At 41.1% G+C, this 20011-nt stretch overlaps 1 protein-coding gene across 1 annotated transcript; it reads left to right on the top strand.

Moving 5' to 3' along the window:
* The first annotated feature begins 16103 nt into the window (after positions 1–16103).
* Positions 16104–16793, top strand: LOC127102210 (uncharacterized). The gene has a single exon (XM_051039614.1). It carries the CDS (start codon positions 16104–16106, stop codon positions 16791–16793), a length of 690 nt encoding a protein of 229 aa, XP_050895571.1.
* Positions 16794–20011: the final 3218 nt, after the last annotated feature.

Here is a 20011-nt window from a genome sequence, read left to right as displayed (position 1 = left end):
AAGGCCTGTGCCTGCTTGAAGGACAAAATAGAGGCACCTGCTTTAACCTCTTCCACTGGAGCTGCATCCTTGACTTGAACTGCCTCAAAGGCCTGGCACAGGGTCTCATGAATCTCACCTTCTACCTCTACATACTTGAATGTAGACAGGTGACTGACCAGAATATCCTCCTCACCACAGACAATGATATCTCTTCCGTTGACCGGGAACTTGATCTTCTGATGCAAGGTCGAGGAGACAGCCCCAACATTGTGGATCCAAGGACGACCCAGCAAGCAGCTATACGAAGGACTGATATCCATCACATAGAAGACGGTGTTGAAGGTTTGTGATCCAATATGAATTGGCAATTCTACCTCTCCAAATACCGACCTCTTAGAACCACCGAAGGCTTTCACAACAAGATCGGAAGGCCTCAAGATCAAACCTTCTACATCTAACTTTGACATGGCTCTCTTGGGTAGCACATTGAGAGAGGAACCTGTATCCACTAGAACATGGGATAACATAATGTCTTTGCACTTCATCAAAATGTGCAAAGCCTTGTTATGATCGCGTCCAACTGGCGTCAAGTCAGAATCAGTAAAACCCAACCCGTTGCTTGCATGAACATTTGCAACGATCCCTTCTAGTTGGTTCACTGAGATCTCCTGAGGCACATACGCAACATTAAGGACCTTCAAAAGTGCCTCCCTGTGTGCCTCCGAACACAACAGGAATGAGAGAATAGATATCTTGGACGACATCTGGATCAACTGATCGAATACCTTGTAGTCGCTTTTCTTTATGATTCTCAAGAGCTCATCCACATCCTTCGCAAAAGCAGGCTCAGAGCTAGCCTGTGGGGCAGGGGTACCCTCATTCACAACTTTCTTGCCTTTGGCCTTTGCCGCGGCGTCAGCACTATCAGGTTGGGTAACTAGTGGTGAGAACAGTCTACCACTTCTGGTGAATCGCCCGATTCCACCAACATTGTCCACTGCGGGATCTTTTATCTCAACTCCGGGTTCAAATTTCTGATCCTGCACCTCTTCTATTTTCAGTGGCTGCTCCACTCCATGATCATGCGTGTACACACTCCCCCCGTAATGCCAAGGAATGGCCCTTTTGCTGGTGAAAGGTAAACGACCAGGGGTCGTGATGGTCATAGTAGATTGATGCGGTCGCACTGGTGGTACCGGTTGCGCTACTGGCACACTGATCTGAGCGGTTGGGTAGAAAATTGTGATAGTGGCAACGTCACAGTCATACTCAGAAATATCATTTATTGAAGTGCAAACATCTGAAACATTGGAATCAAGATCAACAAATACATCAGAATCAAACATAATGTTTGGAATATCAGCAACAACATCAGAATAAATAATTACATCATTGGGAATTACAAAATCAACAGGATCAACATTTGTAAATTCTTCAACGGCATCTTCAGAAAAGAGAGGATCAACATCTGCATTCTCTTCAACAACCCCTTCAACAGACTTCAGGGCGGATAGGTCTTCGGCTTGGAGGATACCATTGTCAAGCAAGGCCTGGATACCTTGCTGCAGCGTCACACAACCTCCGCTCTGTGCAACACAACCCAAACATTCGCTCCCGCAACCGGGGAAAACATCTGCCTTTAGCAAGTATTCTTTAATTTCTAATAGCGGAGTCTTTAATTTTAACACATCTTTGACTGGTTTGACCTCTCCTTCAACCATATTAACATTTGCTCTACCATGCTGCAGCGTAGGATTGTTGACAACATTAGGAGCCGGCGCAAAGTTAATGGCCTTTGAATCAATAAGGTCCTGAACTACGTGCTTAAAAGCTTTTCAGTTTTTAATATTGTGGCCAGGTGCCCCAGAGTGGAACTCACACCTAGCATTGGCGTCATAACCCACTGGAAGCCTGCCAATAGGAGGAGCCAAAGTGCGTAACTGCACAAGTTGCAATTGTTGAAGGTTGGGAAGCAACTGGGCGTACGACATCGGAAGAGTGTCAAAACGCCTATCCATCATCCTTTGTCTCTGTTGGTAGGCAGGTCTGTTACCCTATTGTTGTTGGTACTGATTTTGCTGACGCTGTGATTGTTGTTGTTGCACTGGTGCTGCAGCCAGAATGATCACAACTGCAATATAGGGTCGCTGATGGTAATTCTGAAAATTGCTCCTTGGGTTACCCCTGCTCTGATAATAAGACACAGAATTTGCATCCCTTCTCTCCTCTTCTGTCCTCCTATGAATGGCTTCTTCGACCCCGAGGATGATCCAACCCCACCTTGGATCTTACACGTCTTCAAGTAGTTCTCCATCCTCTCACCGGTAGAGACCACATCAGCAAAATTGGAGGCGTTGCAACCCACTAGACGCTCCAAATAAGACCCGGGCAGTGTGTTCATAAACATGTCGGCCATCTCCTTCTCCAACATCGGAGACTGAACACGGGAAGCCATCTCTCTCCAGCGTCGGGCATACTCTTTGAAGCACTCATTGCTCTAGAGAGACAAATTCTGGAGTTGAGTCCTATCAGGTGCCATATCCATATTGTACTGATATTGCTTCACGAAAGCCTCAGCCAAGTCTCTCCAGCAGCGAATATGGGCTCTGTCCAGCCTCATATACCACTCCAAGGATGCCCCAGCTAGACTGTCTTGGAAGAAGTGCATGAGCAGCTTCTCATCATCAGAATACGCAACCATCTTGCGGAAGTAAGCTTGCACATGAGTCTTCGGGCAAGAGTTGCCATTGTATTTATCAAAAACTGGGACTCTGAATTTTGGTGGAACTCTCACACCTGGGACCAGCCCCAAGTCAGCAACATCCACACCAAGAGCATTCTGCCCTTCCACAACTTTCAACCTCTCCTCCAATCTCCGAAAGATAGGGTCCATACCATGGCCCATGCCAAAGTCTTCATGAAGCAGGGTGAACTGATCTTCCTGATCGTCATGGATGGGTTGTTGATCAGGGTTGACACGTGGGATAGGGATAGTCCCCGGTCCATTGGGTCCATTGGTATCTCCAGCTGGAGGATCAATCACAGTCTCCGGTTGAGTAGTTGGGGGATTCCTCTGCATCAACAGTCTAAGCTCCTGTTGTCCCTGAGCCACTCCTTGGACCACATCCATGAAAGGATTCATTTGAATCCTCATCTCAGCGAGCTCTGCTTGTAGGCCTTCCATTGCTCTTTGTTGATTCCTTCGGGTACCGTATCAGTGAATGCCTGAGTCAGCTATCCTGCTAGTGGAAGACCAAACAAAATGAGAACACTGCGGCGGTACCTGTTATGCAAGACATGCTAATGAATATGCAAATGCAATGACATGTTTATCAATTCCAAAGGGTATTCGACCCCTTGATTCCAGTCCCACATCAGATAAACAATATAAGAAGATCGAGCCGTGGATAAACTTCTGAGGCCAAGATGCAATAAGAAAAAACCGTCATACAAATGAGTTCCAGGAGAAAGGCCTAAGCCAACAGTACATCAAAAGAGGATCTCCACAACAAGCCTGTGGATCATCACTAAAAAGTAACAAAGAAACACAACAAGCAAAAAGAGGAACAAAAATCAGGAATCAGCCTCCTGTATACAACCCATAAGGACTGCTCCTTACTTCAGCCAGCAGTGCCACCGTGTTAGGATGATCTGGAGATTCTGTCAAACATCGGATAAGCAGATTCCTCTTGTGAATAATCCCATCCAGTTCTTTGATGTGCTCTATGTAATAATTCCCGTCATCCTCCCCGAATACCTTTTCAAGTCTAGATTTCTTCAAACCCGCCAGGGCTTTGAGTTCTTCAATCTGTTCTTGAGCCTTGTCGAGTTGATCTGTGATGTAACCATTGGTTCTACGGGCACATAGGAGCTCATTGTTCTTCTCCTTCAGCAGAGTCTTCAACTTCTCCATCTGACCAGTTAATGGAGCCACCATCTCCCCCTCTTTTGCCTTCCGAGAAGCTGAAAATGCATCCCATTGTTCTTTCCACCCATCTAACTTACCACAGGCATCTGTTAACTGCTGCTTGACTCGCCTCAACTCAGAACTGGATGATCCCAAGGTTTTGTCAGTTTTCCTGAAGAAGTTCACCTCAGCAGCCAATTTCTTTTCCGCTTCCTCTTGCAATCTGACAGCTTCCCCCTTCTGATATTTTGCCTCATGGTATAGATGCATAACGTCTTGCAACTTCACACTCAACTCCGAGTTTTCAGTTTGAAGTTCCTCCATGGCATTCTTCAATTTGTCATACTCCTCTCGGCTCACCATTATTGACTGCTCAGGGGTAGGTGGATACAAAGGTTCTTCAATAGGAAACGACAGACTAAACTCTTCAACTCTTCTCCGAAGCCAATCTTCATATTAAGGACAAGTCCTGCAATCTCCCTTTCCAAGCACAGTCCTTCCTCTCTTGATTACCTTGAGCCAGGCCTCAGCTGCCTTACGGGATACAGTCAGATCAGATGAAGAATGGAAAAATAGAGATTCTTCCATATCTTCTTGCAAAGGCGGAGTTTTTAAAGCATACCCAAACTGTCTTACTGCTAGAGAAGGATTATAGCGGATTCCTCCTCTTCTTCCTACCAACGACACATTTGGGAAGTTCCCGCAACTGTGAATAATATCCGCCCGAAGCAAGTTCTGGTCAGACCACCAAGAAATATCTTTAGCTCTTATCCCCATCAACCTCTTAGACCAACTCAACATGTCCTGGAAATCAACGAACGCTCCTGACCTGGGTAGGTGAGAACTGAACCACTTATGAAACAAGGGTGCACAACAATTCACCAATCCTCCTTTTCTATTCTCATTCCTATGATGCACTGAATGAAAGAAATCTCCCAGCAAGGTCGGCACTGGATTTCCCAACACAAAGAGGCGTATTGCGTCTACGTCCACAAATTTTGCAACATTAGGGAACAGGACAATCCCGTATACACAAAGAGCCAACACAACATTGAAACACCTCCAATCACCATCTTCAAGCTTTTTCTTGGCTTCTCCCACTAAGAAACTCAAATGAAAACCACTGACTCCTCCTTTCTGACACATATTAGACTCCAAGACTGATTTCCCCAAATATGTGGTTGAAGCAACCATGCTGAAATCGGGCAGAACCTCTGAACTGTAGAATAGCAACTGCGGCCTGATAGGAACTCTGAGAAAATTGGAAATCTCCTCCAAAGTAAGGACCAGGATATAATCTGGAAATGTAAAACACCTCAATGGAGGGTCATAGAACTGCAGCAATGTAAAGAGAGCATCGTGTTGATCTTTGGAGAGAACCGTAACGAAACTTAGAATCAACCCGTAATCCTTCCGGAATCTTTCCAGAGAACCATGATCCATTAACTTCATCAACTGTTGAATGGGATCCAAACAAAACACAATAAATTTGTAGGCGACATGTCTTTTTCTGCCAATATCCATCTTAGGAGAACCAGAAAACCCCGACTAGAATCAAGAAGATGATATAAACCCCTAGGAATTGATAAACATGTGTTAAATGATATGAATGCAAAATGATGTGATGCAATGTAGTGACATGGGAATCAGGATTGCTGTACCTGCATGAACAACTGTCAGGTCGCACTGTCTGAAGAGAAAACCACTGAGGAACATATAAGAGATCAAAGTTTTTCTCCAATAAGAATACCAGAAAACCGAGTTGGTTGAAGGTTAAGGTTTCCTGAATTTAGCCTGCCTCTCACTGGTAGGTTCTAAGAACAGAAGTTTGTCAGCTTCCAGCCCTTCAATCGAATAATATGTTTACCACTGAAGGTTTGGTATTATTACGAGACAAAAGACCTCCACTGACTCCCCTCAACAGGACATCCTAAAAGCAAGTTCCCAGCCTTGGGTCCTCGGGTTGAGCAGCGAGAATGTGCCCACCAGAGCTAACATAATCGCGTCTCGGAGGAGTGCCTCGACTGAGTCCTCGGGAAATGGTCACCAGAGTCGACGATTTCTAAAGGAACATCCTGTCGTTACGGAACATCCGTGGGACAGAATATATCCAAAAGAAACCTCATCTGGATGTGGGTCTTCATGAACGACTTAACGTAGCAACATGCTATGCAAGCCTCATGACTATCCATTCTAAAACCTGTGTGTACGCTCAAGCATGAGTAGTGGGCTTATCTCTCATAGAACAACCCACCCCAACGAACAACCAACCCAACAGATCCAACAGATATAGCAATCATATATACACAATGCAATAAGATAAAGCAGATAAATGCTGAAAGTAAATAACTGTACAAAAGAATAAACACCCAACAAACAAGAAACTCACAAAAGCTAGGAGGGACTCGCATAGGGAAACCAGGGTCCCCAGCAGAGTCGCCAGCTGTCGCAACATGGGGAAAAAAACAACAACCGGCGAAAAAAGGAAACAAAAGAGTCGCCACCGTTTGTTATTTATCCCAAAGGAGGGAAAGGAAACGATCGAAGAAAACCTGAAGAAAGGAAAAGACAAGGTCTCACAACCAAATCTAGGGTTCGGGAGTCAATTATGCGAAGGGAAGGTATTAGCACCCCTACGCATCCGTAGTACTCTACGGGATCCACTCTTGTTGTTCTAGTCTAAAGGGTGTAGGTATATCTAAGGTACTATCTGCTAAAAGGAAGGTTAAAATAAAATGACTCGCAAGAATGTCGCATCCATTGCCTACGTATCTCATCTGAACGTGAGAATCAGAGTCTTCGTAGCTCGGCTACCTATGGGTTAAAGAGAAGTGCGCTCGGTAAGACATCGCGTCTTATGCCTACGTATCTCATCTGGAATGAGAATCAGAGCAAAAACGTAGTTCAACTAACTAAGGGAACAAAGGTCTCGATTGCAACTAGGGCAAGAGAAAGGGAAGGTCTCGATCGCAACGAGGGCGAGAGAAAAGAATCGCAACAAGGGCGAAAGCAAGCAAGGATTAGTTGTTAGTCGTCAGTCAAAACTCGGCAAGACATCGCATCTCGTGCCTACGTATCTCATCTGAACATGAGAATCAGAGTTGTCATAGTTCGACTAACTACGGGTTAAGGATTTCCGTCTGAACATGGACTTACAAAAGAGGACACCAACTGTGTCAAAGGAAAGTGGGCAATGTGTTCAACGTCCTAGTAGTAGGTGTCGCAGCTCGCGGAATTGAGTCTTAGGCAGTTACCTCTTTGCAATAGAACGGACTGACATGCCACAAGATCGGAGACGCACGGAAGGTCTAAAAATGGGGAAGCTCTACCATAGAGTTGTCATGCAATGCGGACATATGTGTTTAGGATTTACAGAAGGGAATGCCTACCTAATGTTAACATGCAAAGAATAAGGGAATTCTACCTATGTTATCATACAAAGGGTTCTACCTAATGGGTGCTACTTAAACGGAACAAGATTCGACGGAAAGAGCAAGGAGGGGTGCCACGGATAAGGGTAGATGGCGATGCCTGAGGCAATCGACTTACAGGTAGATGGAAATGCTTGAAGCAATCGACTTACAAGAGGATGGATGAATACGTGCTGGTTCTGTTAAGTTTTGAAAATGATTACTCGATGTTGGATCGAGCTTTTGATCTTGTTTTGAAATGATTATCGGATGTTTGTTTTAATTCTTGTATTAACAGATGAATAAAGAATGAAAGAAATAAACATTATACACTTTATGGGATAGGGGTACATTTGTTATGAATGGGGATGGTTCATGGCAATCAAACAATAAGAATATATGCCTCAATCATCATACAAGTAGGCAACAGTTAATCAAACAATAAGAATATATGCCTCAATCATCATACAAGTAGGCAACAGTTATCAATCAAATCAGATAAGTAAACATGTATATAATCAAATCAAAGAATCAAAGAATGTAATAAATAAGTATTAAACAAGGCATGGGAAGTATGATCATGTTAAACAATCAAACAATAGTGAACATGGGTGAAAGAAACAAGTGTAACAGATAACAGATGAATCAGACAAATGAAAAGATGCACACATAGGCCATTGAAATAATTAAATCAAGAAATGAGGTAAGGATCAAATAAAATCAAGATAAAAGGCCTCTAATACATGGCATATGAGATGAACAAGGGAGGATAAAAAGATCTCTTCAATTGCCATAAGCAATCCCTAAGTCAACATCAATCATAAAGAAGTCAACTGAAAAATCGAACCAACTTAATAATTATCAAATAAATATCAAATTAATCAAGAAAATCATGAAAAATTAAACTAAGTAAGGTGGGGTCAGGACATTATTATCCCCCAAAAATATTTCAAAAATAATGAAAATTCGTGCATGAATTAATTAAAATGAAACAGAAGTCAAACTAAAAGTCAACCAACAAGACTAGGTTAAAAATAAATCAAGAATAAATTGAAAATGTGAAATAAAAAAATCCAAGAAAAGTCAGGTTGACCATGGGACAGTGGTCAACCTTCATCCCAAAAATCAGAAGCTAAAAATAATTCTAAGTTATAAAAATAAAATCATTAAAAAAATGTATGCTAAAATGAACCACTTGGAATTAATAATTAAAATAAAATATTAATATTAAATAAATACGATAATAAAAATTAAATAAAATTAAATAAAGCATCAAGCAATATGGAAAATATTTTTGGATATTTTTATGAGCAAAGACAATATTTTAAAATAATTAAAATCAAAACAGAAATAAAAAATGGGAATAAAAAAAGATATGAAAAGGGGGGTGTATTGGTATTTGGACTGAGTTGGAAACAAGGTTATGCGCTGATTGGGCCTTGAGCGTGGGGCGTCAAAAGCAGATGGCAAAGGCCCACAGTCCAAACAATTATTAAATCTGGCGTGTGACACAATGAAATAAACATTTAATTAAAATAAATCATGTAACATGTTATCAATCGGTCACATGTATTTAAGTGACTACAGGACAAAAACACACGGGCGGCCACGATTAAAACAAAGGCCAAAGATCCAACGGTTCTAAAGATGACATGTAATCATCTTCTTCATTAAACCTTGCCCTAGCGCCATGTTCATGCAAGAGGACGCAGGAAAACAGTGGATTTATTCAAAATTATTGGCCTCTAGGGCTTACACTAACAATCTCCCACTAGCACTAGAGCCAATCAGGCATACCCCTTATGCCCTTTAATCTAGTATGGCCATCATGCTTCTGCTGCGCAAGAGGCTTTGTCAGTGGGTCAGCAATATTGTCAAGTGTAGGTACTTTACATATTTTCACATCTCCTCTATCTATTATCTCTCGAATGAGATGATAACGCCTAAGTATTTGTTTGGATCGTTGGTGAGATCTAGGCTCCTTAGCTTGTGCGATAGCACCATTGTTATCACAATAGAGACCAATGGGATCCACAATGCTAGGGACTATGCCAAGTTCACTAATGAACTTCCTGATCCAAACAGCTTCCTTTGCTGCACTTGAGGCAGCAATATACTCGGCCTCGGTTGTAGAATCAGCAACTGTATCTTGCTTTGAACTTTTCCAGCTCACAGCGCCACCGTTCAAGCAAAACACATAACCAGATTGCGATCTAAAGTCATCCTTATCTATCTGGAAGCTAGCATCGGTGTAACCAATTACAACCAATTCTTCCTGACCTCCATATATCAAGAATGAGTCCTTAGTCCTTCTCAAGTACTTAAGGATATTCTTGACAGCTACCCTATGGACATCACCAGGATCAGATTGGTACATACTCGTTGCACTTAAAGCATACGAGACATCTGGTCGAGTACATAACATGGCATACATGATAGATCCTATTGCAGATGCATATGGAATCTTATTCATGCGATCCCTTTCTTCCTTAGTTGAAGGGGATTGTGCTTTTGACAGACACATGCCATGTTGCATAGGTATGAATCCTTTCTTGGAATCATGCATATTAAAGCGTCTCAGCACTTTGTCTATGTATGTACTCTGACTTAGGCCAAGAAGTTTTCGTGATCTATCTCTATAGATTCTGATTCCTAATATATAGGCTGCTTCACCTAGGTCCTTCATAGAAAATCATTTCCCCAACCAAGACTTTACTTGTTGCAGGGTAGGCACATCGTTTCCAATGAGTAATATGTCATCTACATATAACACCAGGAACACGATCATGCTCCCACTAACCTTCTTGTAGACACAAGGCTCATCTTTGTTCTTGATGAATCCATATTGTTTTATCGTTTCATCAAAATGAAGATTCCAGCTTCTGGAAGCTTGCTTCAATCCATAGATTGATCTTTGTAGCTTACATATCTTTTGGGCTTCTTCTGGTATGTCAAATCCTTCAGGCTATGTCATGTACACATCCTCAAGAAGATTTCCATTAAGGAAAGCAGTTTTGACATCCATCTGCCATATTTCATAATCATGATATGCAGCGATAACAAGTAAAATCCGAACAGATTTAAGCATTGCAACTGGTGAAAAGGTTTCATCATAGTCAACACCATGAATTTGTTTATATCCTTTTGCAACCAGTCTTGCTTTATAGGTATGTACCTTACCATCCATGTCAGTCTTCTTTTTAAAGACCCACTTGCATCCTATAGGATTAAGTCCTACAGGAGGCTCTACCAAGGTCCAAACTTGGTTTGTGTACATGGAATCCATTTCAGATTTCATGGCTTCTAGCCACTTCTCAGACTCGGGACCAGTTATGGCCTCTTGGTAGGTCACAGACTCATCTTGATCCATGAGTAATACATCACCTTGATCTGTTCTGAGATATCCATATCTCTCAGGTAGGTGACGCATCCTGCTTGACCTACGCTGGTCTTGTTCTACTTGAGCAGGTTGCTCTTCCACAACCACTTGTGTTTCCTGCTCTAATTCCTCCATAGGTGTATCGATGCTTTGTGATTCTTGAATTTCTTCAAGCTCTACTTTCCTCCCACTGGTTCCTTTGGAAATAAAATCCTTTTCTAGGAAAACTCCAGTTCGAGCGACAAACACTTTGCCCTCAGAAGGATTGTAGAAGTAATACCCTCTTGTTTCTTTAGGATACCCCACAAATAAGCATCTGTCAGATTTGGGCTCAAGCTTAGTTGAAATTTGTCGTTTCACATAAACTTCGCAACCCCATATCTTCATGTAAGACATATATGGTTTCTCACCACTCCATATCTCATATGGTGTCTTCTCAACCTTTTTGGATGGAACACGGTTAAGTGTGTAAGCTGCTGTCAACAACGCATGTCCCCAAAAGGAGTTTGGAAGATCGGCGTGACTCATAATGGATCGGACCATGTTCAATAGGGTTCGATTTCTTCTCTCAAATACACCATTCCATTGAGGTGTTCCAGGAGGAGTGAGTTGGGATAGGATCCCACACTCTTTCAGATGGTCATCAAACTCTAGGCTTAAATACTCACCACCTCGATCTGATCGAAGAGTTTTAATATTCTTACCTAGATGGTTTTGTACTTCATTCTTGAATTCCTTGAACTTTTCAAAGGACTCTGATTTGTGTTTCATTAAATACACATAACCATATCTACTGAAATCATCGGTGAATATGATGAAGTACTGAAAACCTCTTGTGGCTGGTATGTTCAGTGGTCCACACACATCAGTATGTATGAGGGCCAAAAGATCATTAGCTCTTTCACCTTTTCCCGTGAATGGAGACTTTGTCATCTTTCCAATTAAGCAAGATCTGCATGTCTCATATGATTCATAATCAAAAGAGTCCAACAGTCCATCTTTATGGAGTTTGGAAATGCGTTTCTCATTTATGTGGCCTAATCGACAATGCCAAAGGTAAGTTGGATTTAACTCATTAGGTTTCATCCTTTTAGTATTAATGTTATAAACTAGCATTTCAAGATCAAGGACATATAATCCATTGTTCATTTGAGCAGTAGCATAGAATATATCATTCAACTAAATTGAAGAACAATTGTTCTTTATTATGAATGAAAAACCGAACTTGTCCAAACAAGAAACGGAAATAATATTCCTGCTAATTGCTGGTACATAATAACAGTTCTATAACAGAATTATTAAACCATTAGGTAAAGTCAATTCATAAGTTCCTACGGCTAAGGCAACAACCTTTGCTCCATTGCCAACTCGTAGGTCGACTTCACCTTTTGCCAAATCTCTACTTGTTTTTAGTCCATGCACATTTGTACAAATGTGAGAACCGCATCCAGTATCTAATACCCATGATGCAAAAGTAGATAAATTTATTTCAATAACAAAAATACCTGAAGCTGGAGTCTCTACTCCATTCTTCCTATCTTCCAGGTACTTTGGACAGTTCCTCTTCAAGTGTGCGGTCTTACCGCAATGGAAGCAGGTGCCTTCTTTTTTTATGCTTCCACTAGGCTTCAAAGCAGCAATAGTGAGTTTGGGTTTGGCAACTTCCTTGCCTTTCCCTTTATCATGTTTGAGGACAATCCTCATGTTTCGGTACCAATCCAGGAAATTTGTCCCAGACAATTTTTCCTTCTCAAGGTTTGATCGCAATATGTTGTTAGAGGTGTTTGTTGTCATGGTTATCTACATAAGGATTAATGAAAATATAAGTTTCATTGACATATTTAATTAGGCCTTTAATTAAACATGCTCCCACTATTTTATTCAAAACAAATGACCCTTATCATTTGATTCAGAAAATCCCGTTGGAAGATTTGCTAGTGGGTCGAGATCCATATTTCACTTCGTTCTAAGTCCGCGTAGGCGGATTACACAAAACTAGGTTATTTAGGTAGGAACTCCTTCCCATTGTATCTCATACAACTCTCGAAAATTTCAGTTGGGTGAATAACTCCTTATTCCAATCCATCATATGGATCATTCCCAACTCTTGCTTCTAAACATATATATAATCTTATTATAATTTGTTTAGTTAAGTTTGACCCATTGTTTTAACAGTTGGATATTACAATTATCCCATCGCACCTTACTAATATAGAACATGCACCTCGTGTAGGCAAAACCTACATTATTCGATACTAGTCTTGATGAGTGTTAAAACTTGGAAAGCTTAAACTTAATATTTAATTTGAGGGAATTGCAATTTTTCTGATCTCACCAGCTTGTTTATCATATAAACCGTCTCTCACATGCATCAACATACATTCACATGCATCAACATACATACATACATAATGAAACAGTTATGGCCCGTAGCGCAATTGTTCTCCCAAGCCAATGAGAGAACCTAAGCTAACCTAACAATGATCTAAGCTTCTCCAAGCAAGATCTTCAAGGTTGTGCTCCTTTGGCACTGACTTCTTTGCTTTCTTCATATCATTACATTACATAAAAGAAACTCGTTTTACATACGAGGGAGTGAGATGAGAAAAGAAGTTACATTTGGGAGATTAAGAGAGAGGCACGACTCGCAGGTCGTATTTTAAAACCCAAAACAAAATAAAGGAAGACTAAGGCCATAACCGATCACCACAAGACAATAATAAACACTTTATTATTATTATTAATTCCTTTAATTAATTAAAATCAAATTAAATCTCGACGACCGATCACCACATTTTAATGAACAATTCATTTAAAATCAATGTCGCTTTTCGCATCAACACTTGATACTTTTAAAAGCACTGAGTTAGCCGAACGGGTGAATTTTGCCCTGCGTTAACCGGTTAACCATATGCGTTAACCGGTTAACACTGTTTGAAATCTGTTTAAAAATTGTTTTCTGCCTCGCGTTAACCGGTTAACCAAATGCGTTAACCAGTTAACACTATTTGAAAATGTCTTGGAAAACTATTTTCCGTCTTGCGTTAACCGGTTAACCATATGCGTTAACCGGTTAACACTGTTTGAAAAATTAAAAAAATTTATTTCGTATTGCGTTAACCGGTTAACCATATCGTTAACCGGTTAACACTGTTCCAAAAAGTGTTTTAGAAAGCACAACTCTTGTGCAGTCATAACCCCAATCGCATAACTCTCTGACAACACCACCCTTGTGCCGTCACTAACCCTGATGCACCAATTTCAGACCGTCAAACATATCTCGATTGTTGATTCAGTATGATTGATCAACACGTCATTGCTTCACCATACTAATGTCGGATCAAGAAGCAAATAACCATTGATCGCTCAAAGGAAAACAATCATTGAGTGTTTGAATGAACGAAACGAGAACACTATATCATATATAATGTATTTTGCATCAGGATTACATATATCACATATATGACTTGATCAATCTCAATTTAATCTTTGATTCATTCTGTCTTTAATCATATTAATACAGAACAAAAAACAGTTATCAGATTCATGGTTTCATAAGTGGCTCTGATACCACTGATGGAGAACTGCCATCCAAGGCGCAGCGGAATTTAAAAATTTCTCCATTTAGTGATCCTTACGAATGGGCATGATTAGTGATAGAATCATTACCTCTTGTGGCGATTTAAACCTTTGGTGCAGATCTCTTGTAACGATCAAAATCTTGGATACAAATCCACGGGGCGATCACAAACGTTAAACGATGACAACGTCTCTACTCAGTCCACACGAACGGATTCCTTCAATCGCAGTGCTAGCTGTTATGAATGAAGGCTTTGAATGAGAGAAAGAGAGATACGAAATTCCAACTCTTCAGTTGTGTTGTATTCCCATACAATGCTTCTGCACAAGAGTTCTATTTATAGAACCACTTGTGTGGGCTTCAAGCCAAAAAGCCCACTTAAGTGCATTTTGCCCATATCTCATAATATGCCAAAATCACTTAAGTATTTGGTACCTTACCATATTTCGTATTCTACTTAAGGGCATCATACATTACGGTATTCCTTAATTACTCTATCTCTCATCAATCCGTCCTTTGTGTGTGACCCTGTAGGTTTTCGGGACGTTGGTAATTATATTAAATCACGCATTTAACATAATAAATAGTGAGCGGTATCTAGCAACACATCACTACTACCCAAGACACGAAATTGTCATGTGATCTGACAAAACCACCTGTGATAATAATTATGTGTATAATTACCCCTTTGCCCTTATGTCTATATTGAACACAAGGTATAGACCGTGTCATCCTTGTCCAGTTCAATATTGGGCCCATAGACATTTATCCTGTTACGCAGGTTGGGCAAATTCCATCTAGGACACTCATGTCCCCCAGCATGCTTTGTGGAGTACCCATCAACTGTCTTTATGGTTATCCAGTTACGGACAATGTTGGATCAACAATAAAGCACTCGACTCTACATCTAGGATCCATAGTGGTTTCAGGTCGAAGAGTGGTATACACTATTATCACCATGAGAATAACTTATGACACTTTGCAAACATTCTATATAGTATTCTCATAGCGGGTCAATCCGGTATAAATATTACTCCTAATATTCTTACCTATGTTTAAGACTCGATAACTCTTTATCCATGATCCATGGAATGTGATCATCAGTCTACAAACATAATAGTCTTAATGCTTTAATGTTATCCCACTTCACACTAAAGCTCGACTATGGATACTTTAAGAATAGTGTCCTTATGTTTAATGTGCTCTCATTATTAAGTCACACTTAATATATTAAACGGACTATCTATTCCAGGGACTTTATTAATCAACCATAATAAAGAAAATGCCTTTTATTATTAATAAATAATTCGATACAAGTACCAAAAGTATTGGCCTCTAGGGCTTACACCAATAAATACTTCGTAAGAATCGATACGAAAACCTCGCTCAAAATAGATTCTCTAGATGGAGTTGACGACCGGAAAGCATTTTCCGTAAGCATCAAACGTTCTTTTAAATCCATGACTCTGAGTACCCTATTTAGAACCAAAGTCCATGGTTGCGTAGTATGAACTCCCGAGGTGAATACCTCGTAAGTGTAGGTACGAGAACCTCACCCAGAATAGATTCCCTTGATGGAGTTGATGACCCGAAAGCATTTTCCGTAAGCGTCAAACATTCTCGTGAATTAGTGACTCTGGGTGTCCTTTGTAATAAAACCCTAGATCATACCCGGTGAGAACCCCGTTTTGGAAAGCAATCAGATTTATCCGTACCTCGGATCTTTGAACCTGTACCAAAAACATTACATTCATTCATTCATTCATTCATTCATTGCATACGCATAAAAAGTAAAACTCTTAGTTTGTTTCACATTGTTTCAGGAATTCAAGACTTGTTAGAAAAATGACTCCTGAGAGAAGAAGCACTTTTCAGTTCAAATACAAGAAAGTGGACCTGGTCAGCCTGCAGAAGTTGAGTGCCAAAGTGACACCGATCATACTCAATAGCTTTGTGCAAGACTATGGAAGAATTTTGGACATCTTAGATGAGAAGACGGACATGATGATTGCGGTGACTATTTCTCAGTTCTATGATCCATCTCTACGTTGTTTCACATTTATTGATTTCCAGTTGGCTCCTACCTTGGAAGAGTTCGAGAGGATTGTAGGCTGGAATCTAAGGGATCATAATACATTTCCTAAGTTTGATGAAGGTATTCCTCCTAAGAGGATAGCTTTAGCTTTGGGCTTGAAGGTTTCTAAAGTCGTAGAAAATTGGGATGTGAAGGGAGATTTTAATGGTTTTTCTAGAAAGTTCTTGGAAGATCAAGCTAAGAAGATGGAAATAGAGGGTAATTGGAAATCTTTCTATGCCGTGTTAGCTGTGTTGGTATATGGGAGAGTTCTCTTCCCAAATATTGACCATTTTGTGGACCATCTGGCTGTGAGGATCTTTCTCTCTGGTAACCCTATATCGTTCCTCCTAGTGGACCTTCATTATGCTCTTCATGAGCGTCATGAGAAGAAGGGAGGAACCATTTTATGTTGTACACAGTTGTTGCATGCTTGGTTTAGATATCATATTCCCGAATAAGGGCCCTTTGTCTCAAAGGAACTCAAGCCCTCTCAGAAGTTAGCTTCTCTACCTCCAATCATGTTAGGTGGTACACCAGGGATTGGGAAATCGAGGATGTTATTGTCAGCATTGGGGACTTCCCCAATGTACCTTTGATAGGAACCAGAGGTTGCATCAACTATAACCCTGTGTTATCCTTTAGGCAGCATGGTTACCCCATGAATGGCCCTCCAAGAGCTGAAGCTTTAGAGCCTTTCATCTTGCACAACACTGAAGAAGATCACCCCACAGTGAAGAAGATCAAGAGGTCATGGCGAGCAATTATCTGAAAGGGTAAAGAATTGGGTAAAAGAAATGTCATCGCACGAGAGCCTTACACCTGTTGGGTGAGAGAGAGGGTTCAAATGGTTAAACTCCCTTTTCCATTTGATCCTTCTATCTATCATTTGGTTCCTGAGCTATAACCCATATTACGTAAAGACGTGGAGAAGCTTAATGCCCGTATTAAGGAGTTGGAAATGGAGAATACTGACTTAAGGGTTAAGCTCGGCCGAGTCTCGGTGGAGAATGGAAATCTGAAAGATAGTTAGCAGAAGAAGGACAAAGAACTTGAAGCTTCCAACAAAAGGGATAGGGACTCTGATGCAAGGAGAGAAAAGTTTGGACAAGCACTCTAAGGTACTAAGTCTGTGTTCAAGACAAAGAATGAAGAGTTGGATCAAGTTGTACTCCAAATCCAAAAGCTCAACAAAACTCTGGAGTTGACTCTTGAAATGAAGAGGGAAGCACGTCTGATTTCTGAGATTCGTACTCGTGAACTTGAGAACACCATTCAGAGGTACAAGGATGCTTTGGATATTGAGAAGTGGAGGACTGAAGAGTCGAAAAGAGTTTGTACACATTTGAATTATCAGTTGGAGCAAGCTGATATCAGGATTCAGACACTTGAAGGTATGGATCAGGATGCTGCTTATTTATTGTTGATGAATGAGTGTAGATACTAGAGAAACCTCTATAGAGACATAAAGGTGACCAAGGATGAAGACTTGCGCATCATTCAAGACCTCCAAGGACTTTATGTTGAGTGGAAGGACAAATTTCTGAGGTTGTCTAGATTTGCAAATTCCATCATGCAAGAGTTACATGGGGAATTGCAAGAAGTTGATTGGTGCATGTGTCCAGAGAACACTCCACATCAAGTTTTTAACTTCATTAAATTTTGTAAGATGATGTTGGAGGGGCTGACTACCGACCTTGCTACGGTTCGGAAGGCCCGTATGCCGTAGGCATTTGTTTGTATTTGAGCTTTGTTCTAAATTAATGAAAAAATCATTTTTGGGATTCATTTTATTGTTTTTTATTGCTTTGAATACTTGCAAAAAAATGTTGTGGCATGTCTGAAATGAATAACTGAATCTAACCAAGAGTTTTGAAAACAAAAATGCATCCATGCATGCACTCATACATTTTCAAAATAAAGTCTCACTCCGTCCTTTCTTCCTCCAATTTCACGCTAAACCTTCAACACCCGTACAGTACTCGCGCCCGAGCAAGACAAAGGATGACTGAACAAGATCAAGAAAGTGCTCGAGTTAGAGATGAATTAGACAAAATCAAGGGGCATGTCCCAAATGAGATAAATGATCCAAGATTTGACTTTCATATTTGAAGCTCCACAAGCGACCGTGATTTCAGAGATTACGGGCCCAGCAGTCGAAGTCAAACTTCAGAGGTTTTTACCTTCAACCCTACCTCCATATGGGTTACCTTACGACTTTATCCCTCGAGCAGAGGTGGTGCATGACATGGGGCAATCTGTCCAACAGGTTGTGCCGTTGCCTGTTTATACCGATGCACGCCCAGTCGTCCACACTATTGCTCCATCAGCTGCCTATGCTAGGCCTGTTCCTCATTTTAAAGATCAACGTCACCTATATCAGACTTCCGAATCAACTCTTAGTGGTGATGAAATGAGATTTAAAGATTTCAGAGAAGTGAAGAAGAACATGCAACTCCTTGAGAACAAGTTCTGAGTGTTGGAAGGAGACCACGTCTTTGGTTCTGCTGGCAAAGAAATGTGCCTTGTATCTGGGTTGGTGATTCCGACTAAGTTCAAAACTTCGGATTTTGACAAATACAAGGGGCATACTTGCCCAAAGAGCCATCTCATTATGTATTACCGTAAAATGGCTGCTCACGTGGAGGATGACAAGCTGATGATCCACTGTTTCCAAGATAGCTTGAGTGGGGCTCCTTCCAAATGGTATTTGAGTCTGGATCAAAGTAGGATCAGAAGCTTCCAAGACCTATCAGGCGCGTTCATCAAACACTACAAATACAACATGGACATGGCGCCTGATAGAAGACAACTACAAAGCATGTTCCAACGTGACAAAGAGTCCTTCAAGGAATATGCTCGGATATGGAGAGAACGGGCTTCTCAAGTTGAACCACCTCTTGAGGAAAAGGAGCTTGCTGGACTATTCACTGACACTGTCCAACCCCAATTCTATGAGAAGATGGTTGGAAGTGCTTCCTTGGGTTTCTCCGAGCTTGTCACTATAGGAGCCCGCGTTGAATACGGTTTGAGAAATGGTAAACTTGTAGTTGTTGCCGGATTTTCAAGTGTTAATCCGAAGAAGTTCTCTGGAGGGTTTCCCAAAGAGAAGGAAGGTGAGACAAATCCAGTGTCTATTGGCCAAGGAAGAGCTCCTCCAAGAAGAAGACATCAACAACATTCACAACAACATTATGTTCAGCAACCTTTTCCATATCAGCAGCCTATATATCCTGCTCAGTACGCCCCACAATCGTACATAGCTGATGTGACACCCACTTTCAATCAACAACCCGCTCAGGCTTACCAACCAGCTCCGGTTTATCGACCAACTCCAGCTCAACAACGTGCTCCTGCTCCCCCAATTTATTAGCAAGCGCCAGCAGCTCCTGCCTATCAACAACCGAGAGCTCAAGCTCTAAGACAAAATGCTCAAAATCAAAATAGGAGACAAGGGGTTAGGGCAACCTTCAATCCAATTCTAATGTCATATACTGAGCTTTATCCCTCTCTATTGCAAAAAGGTTTGGGGGTTCCTAGACCTATGGGACCTCCACCTGATCGTTTGCCTCCATGGTACAACCCTAATGCATATTGTGCTTTTCATGAGGGGCCCCCAAGCATGACCTAGAGAGTTGATATGCTTTGAAGCATAGGGTTCGTGAGCTGATTGATAGCA

Source organism: Lathyrus oleraceus, chromosome 1 (genome assembly GCF_024323335.1).
Source record: "Lathyrus oleraceus cultivar Zhongwan6 chromosome 1, CAAS_Psat_ZW6_1.0, whole genome shotgun sequence".
In the NCBI taxonomy this organism is placed as follows: domain Eukaryota; kingdom Viridiplantae; phylum Streptophyta; class Magnoliopsida; order Fabales; family Fabaceae; genus Lathyrus; species Lathyrus oleraceus.
The sequence above is the reverse complement of the archived record's forward strand: the minus strand, read 5'-3'. Positions and strand labels throughout refer to the sequence as shown.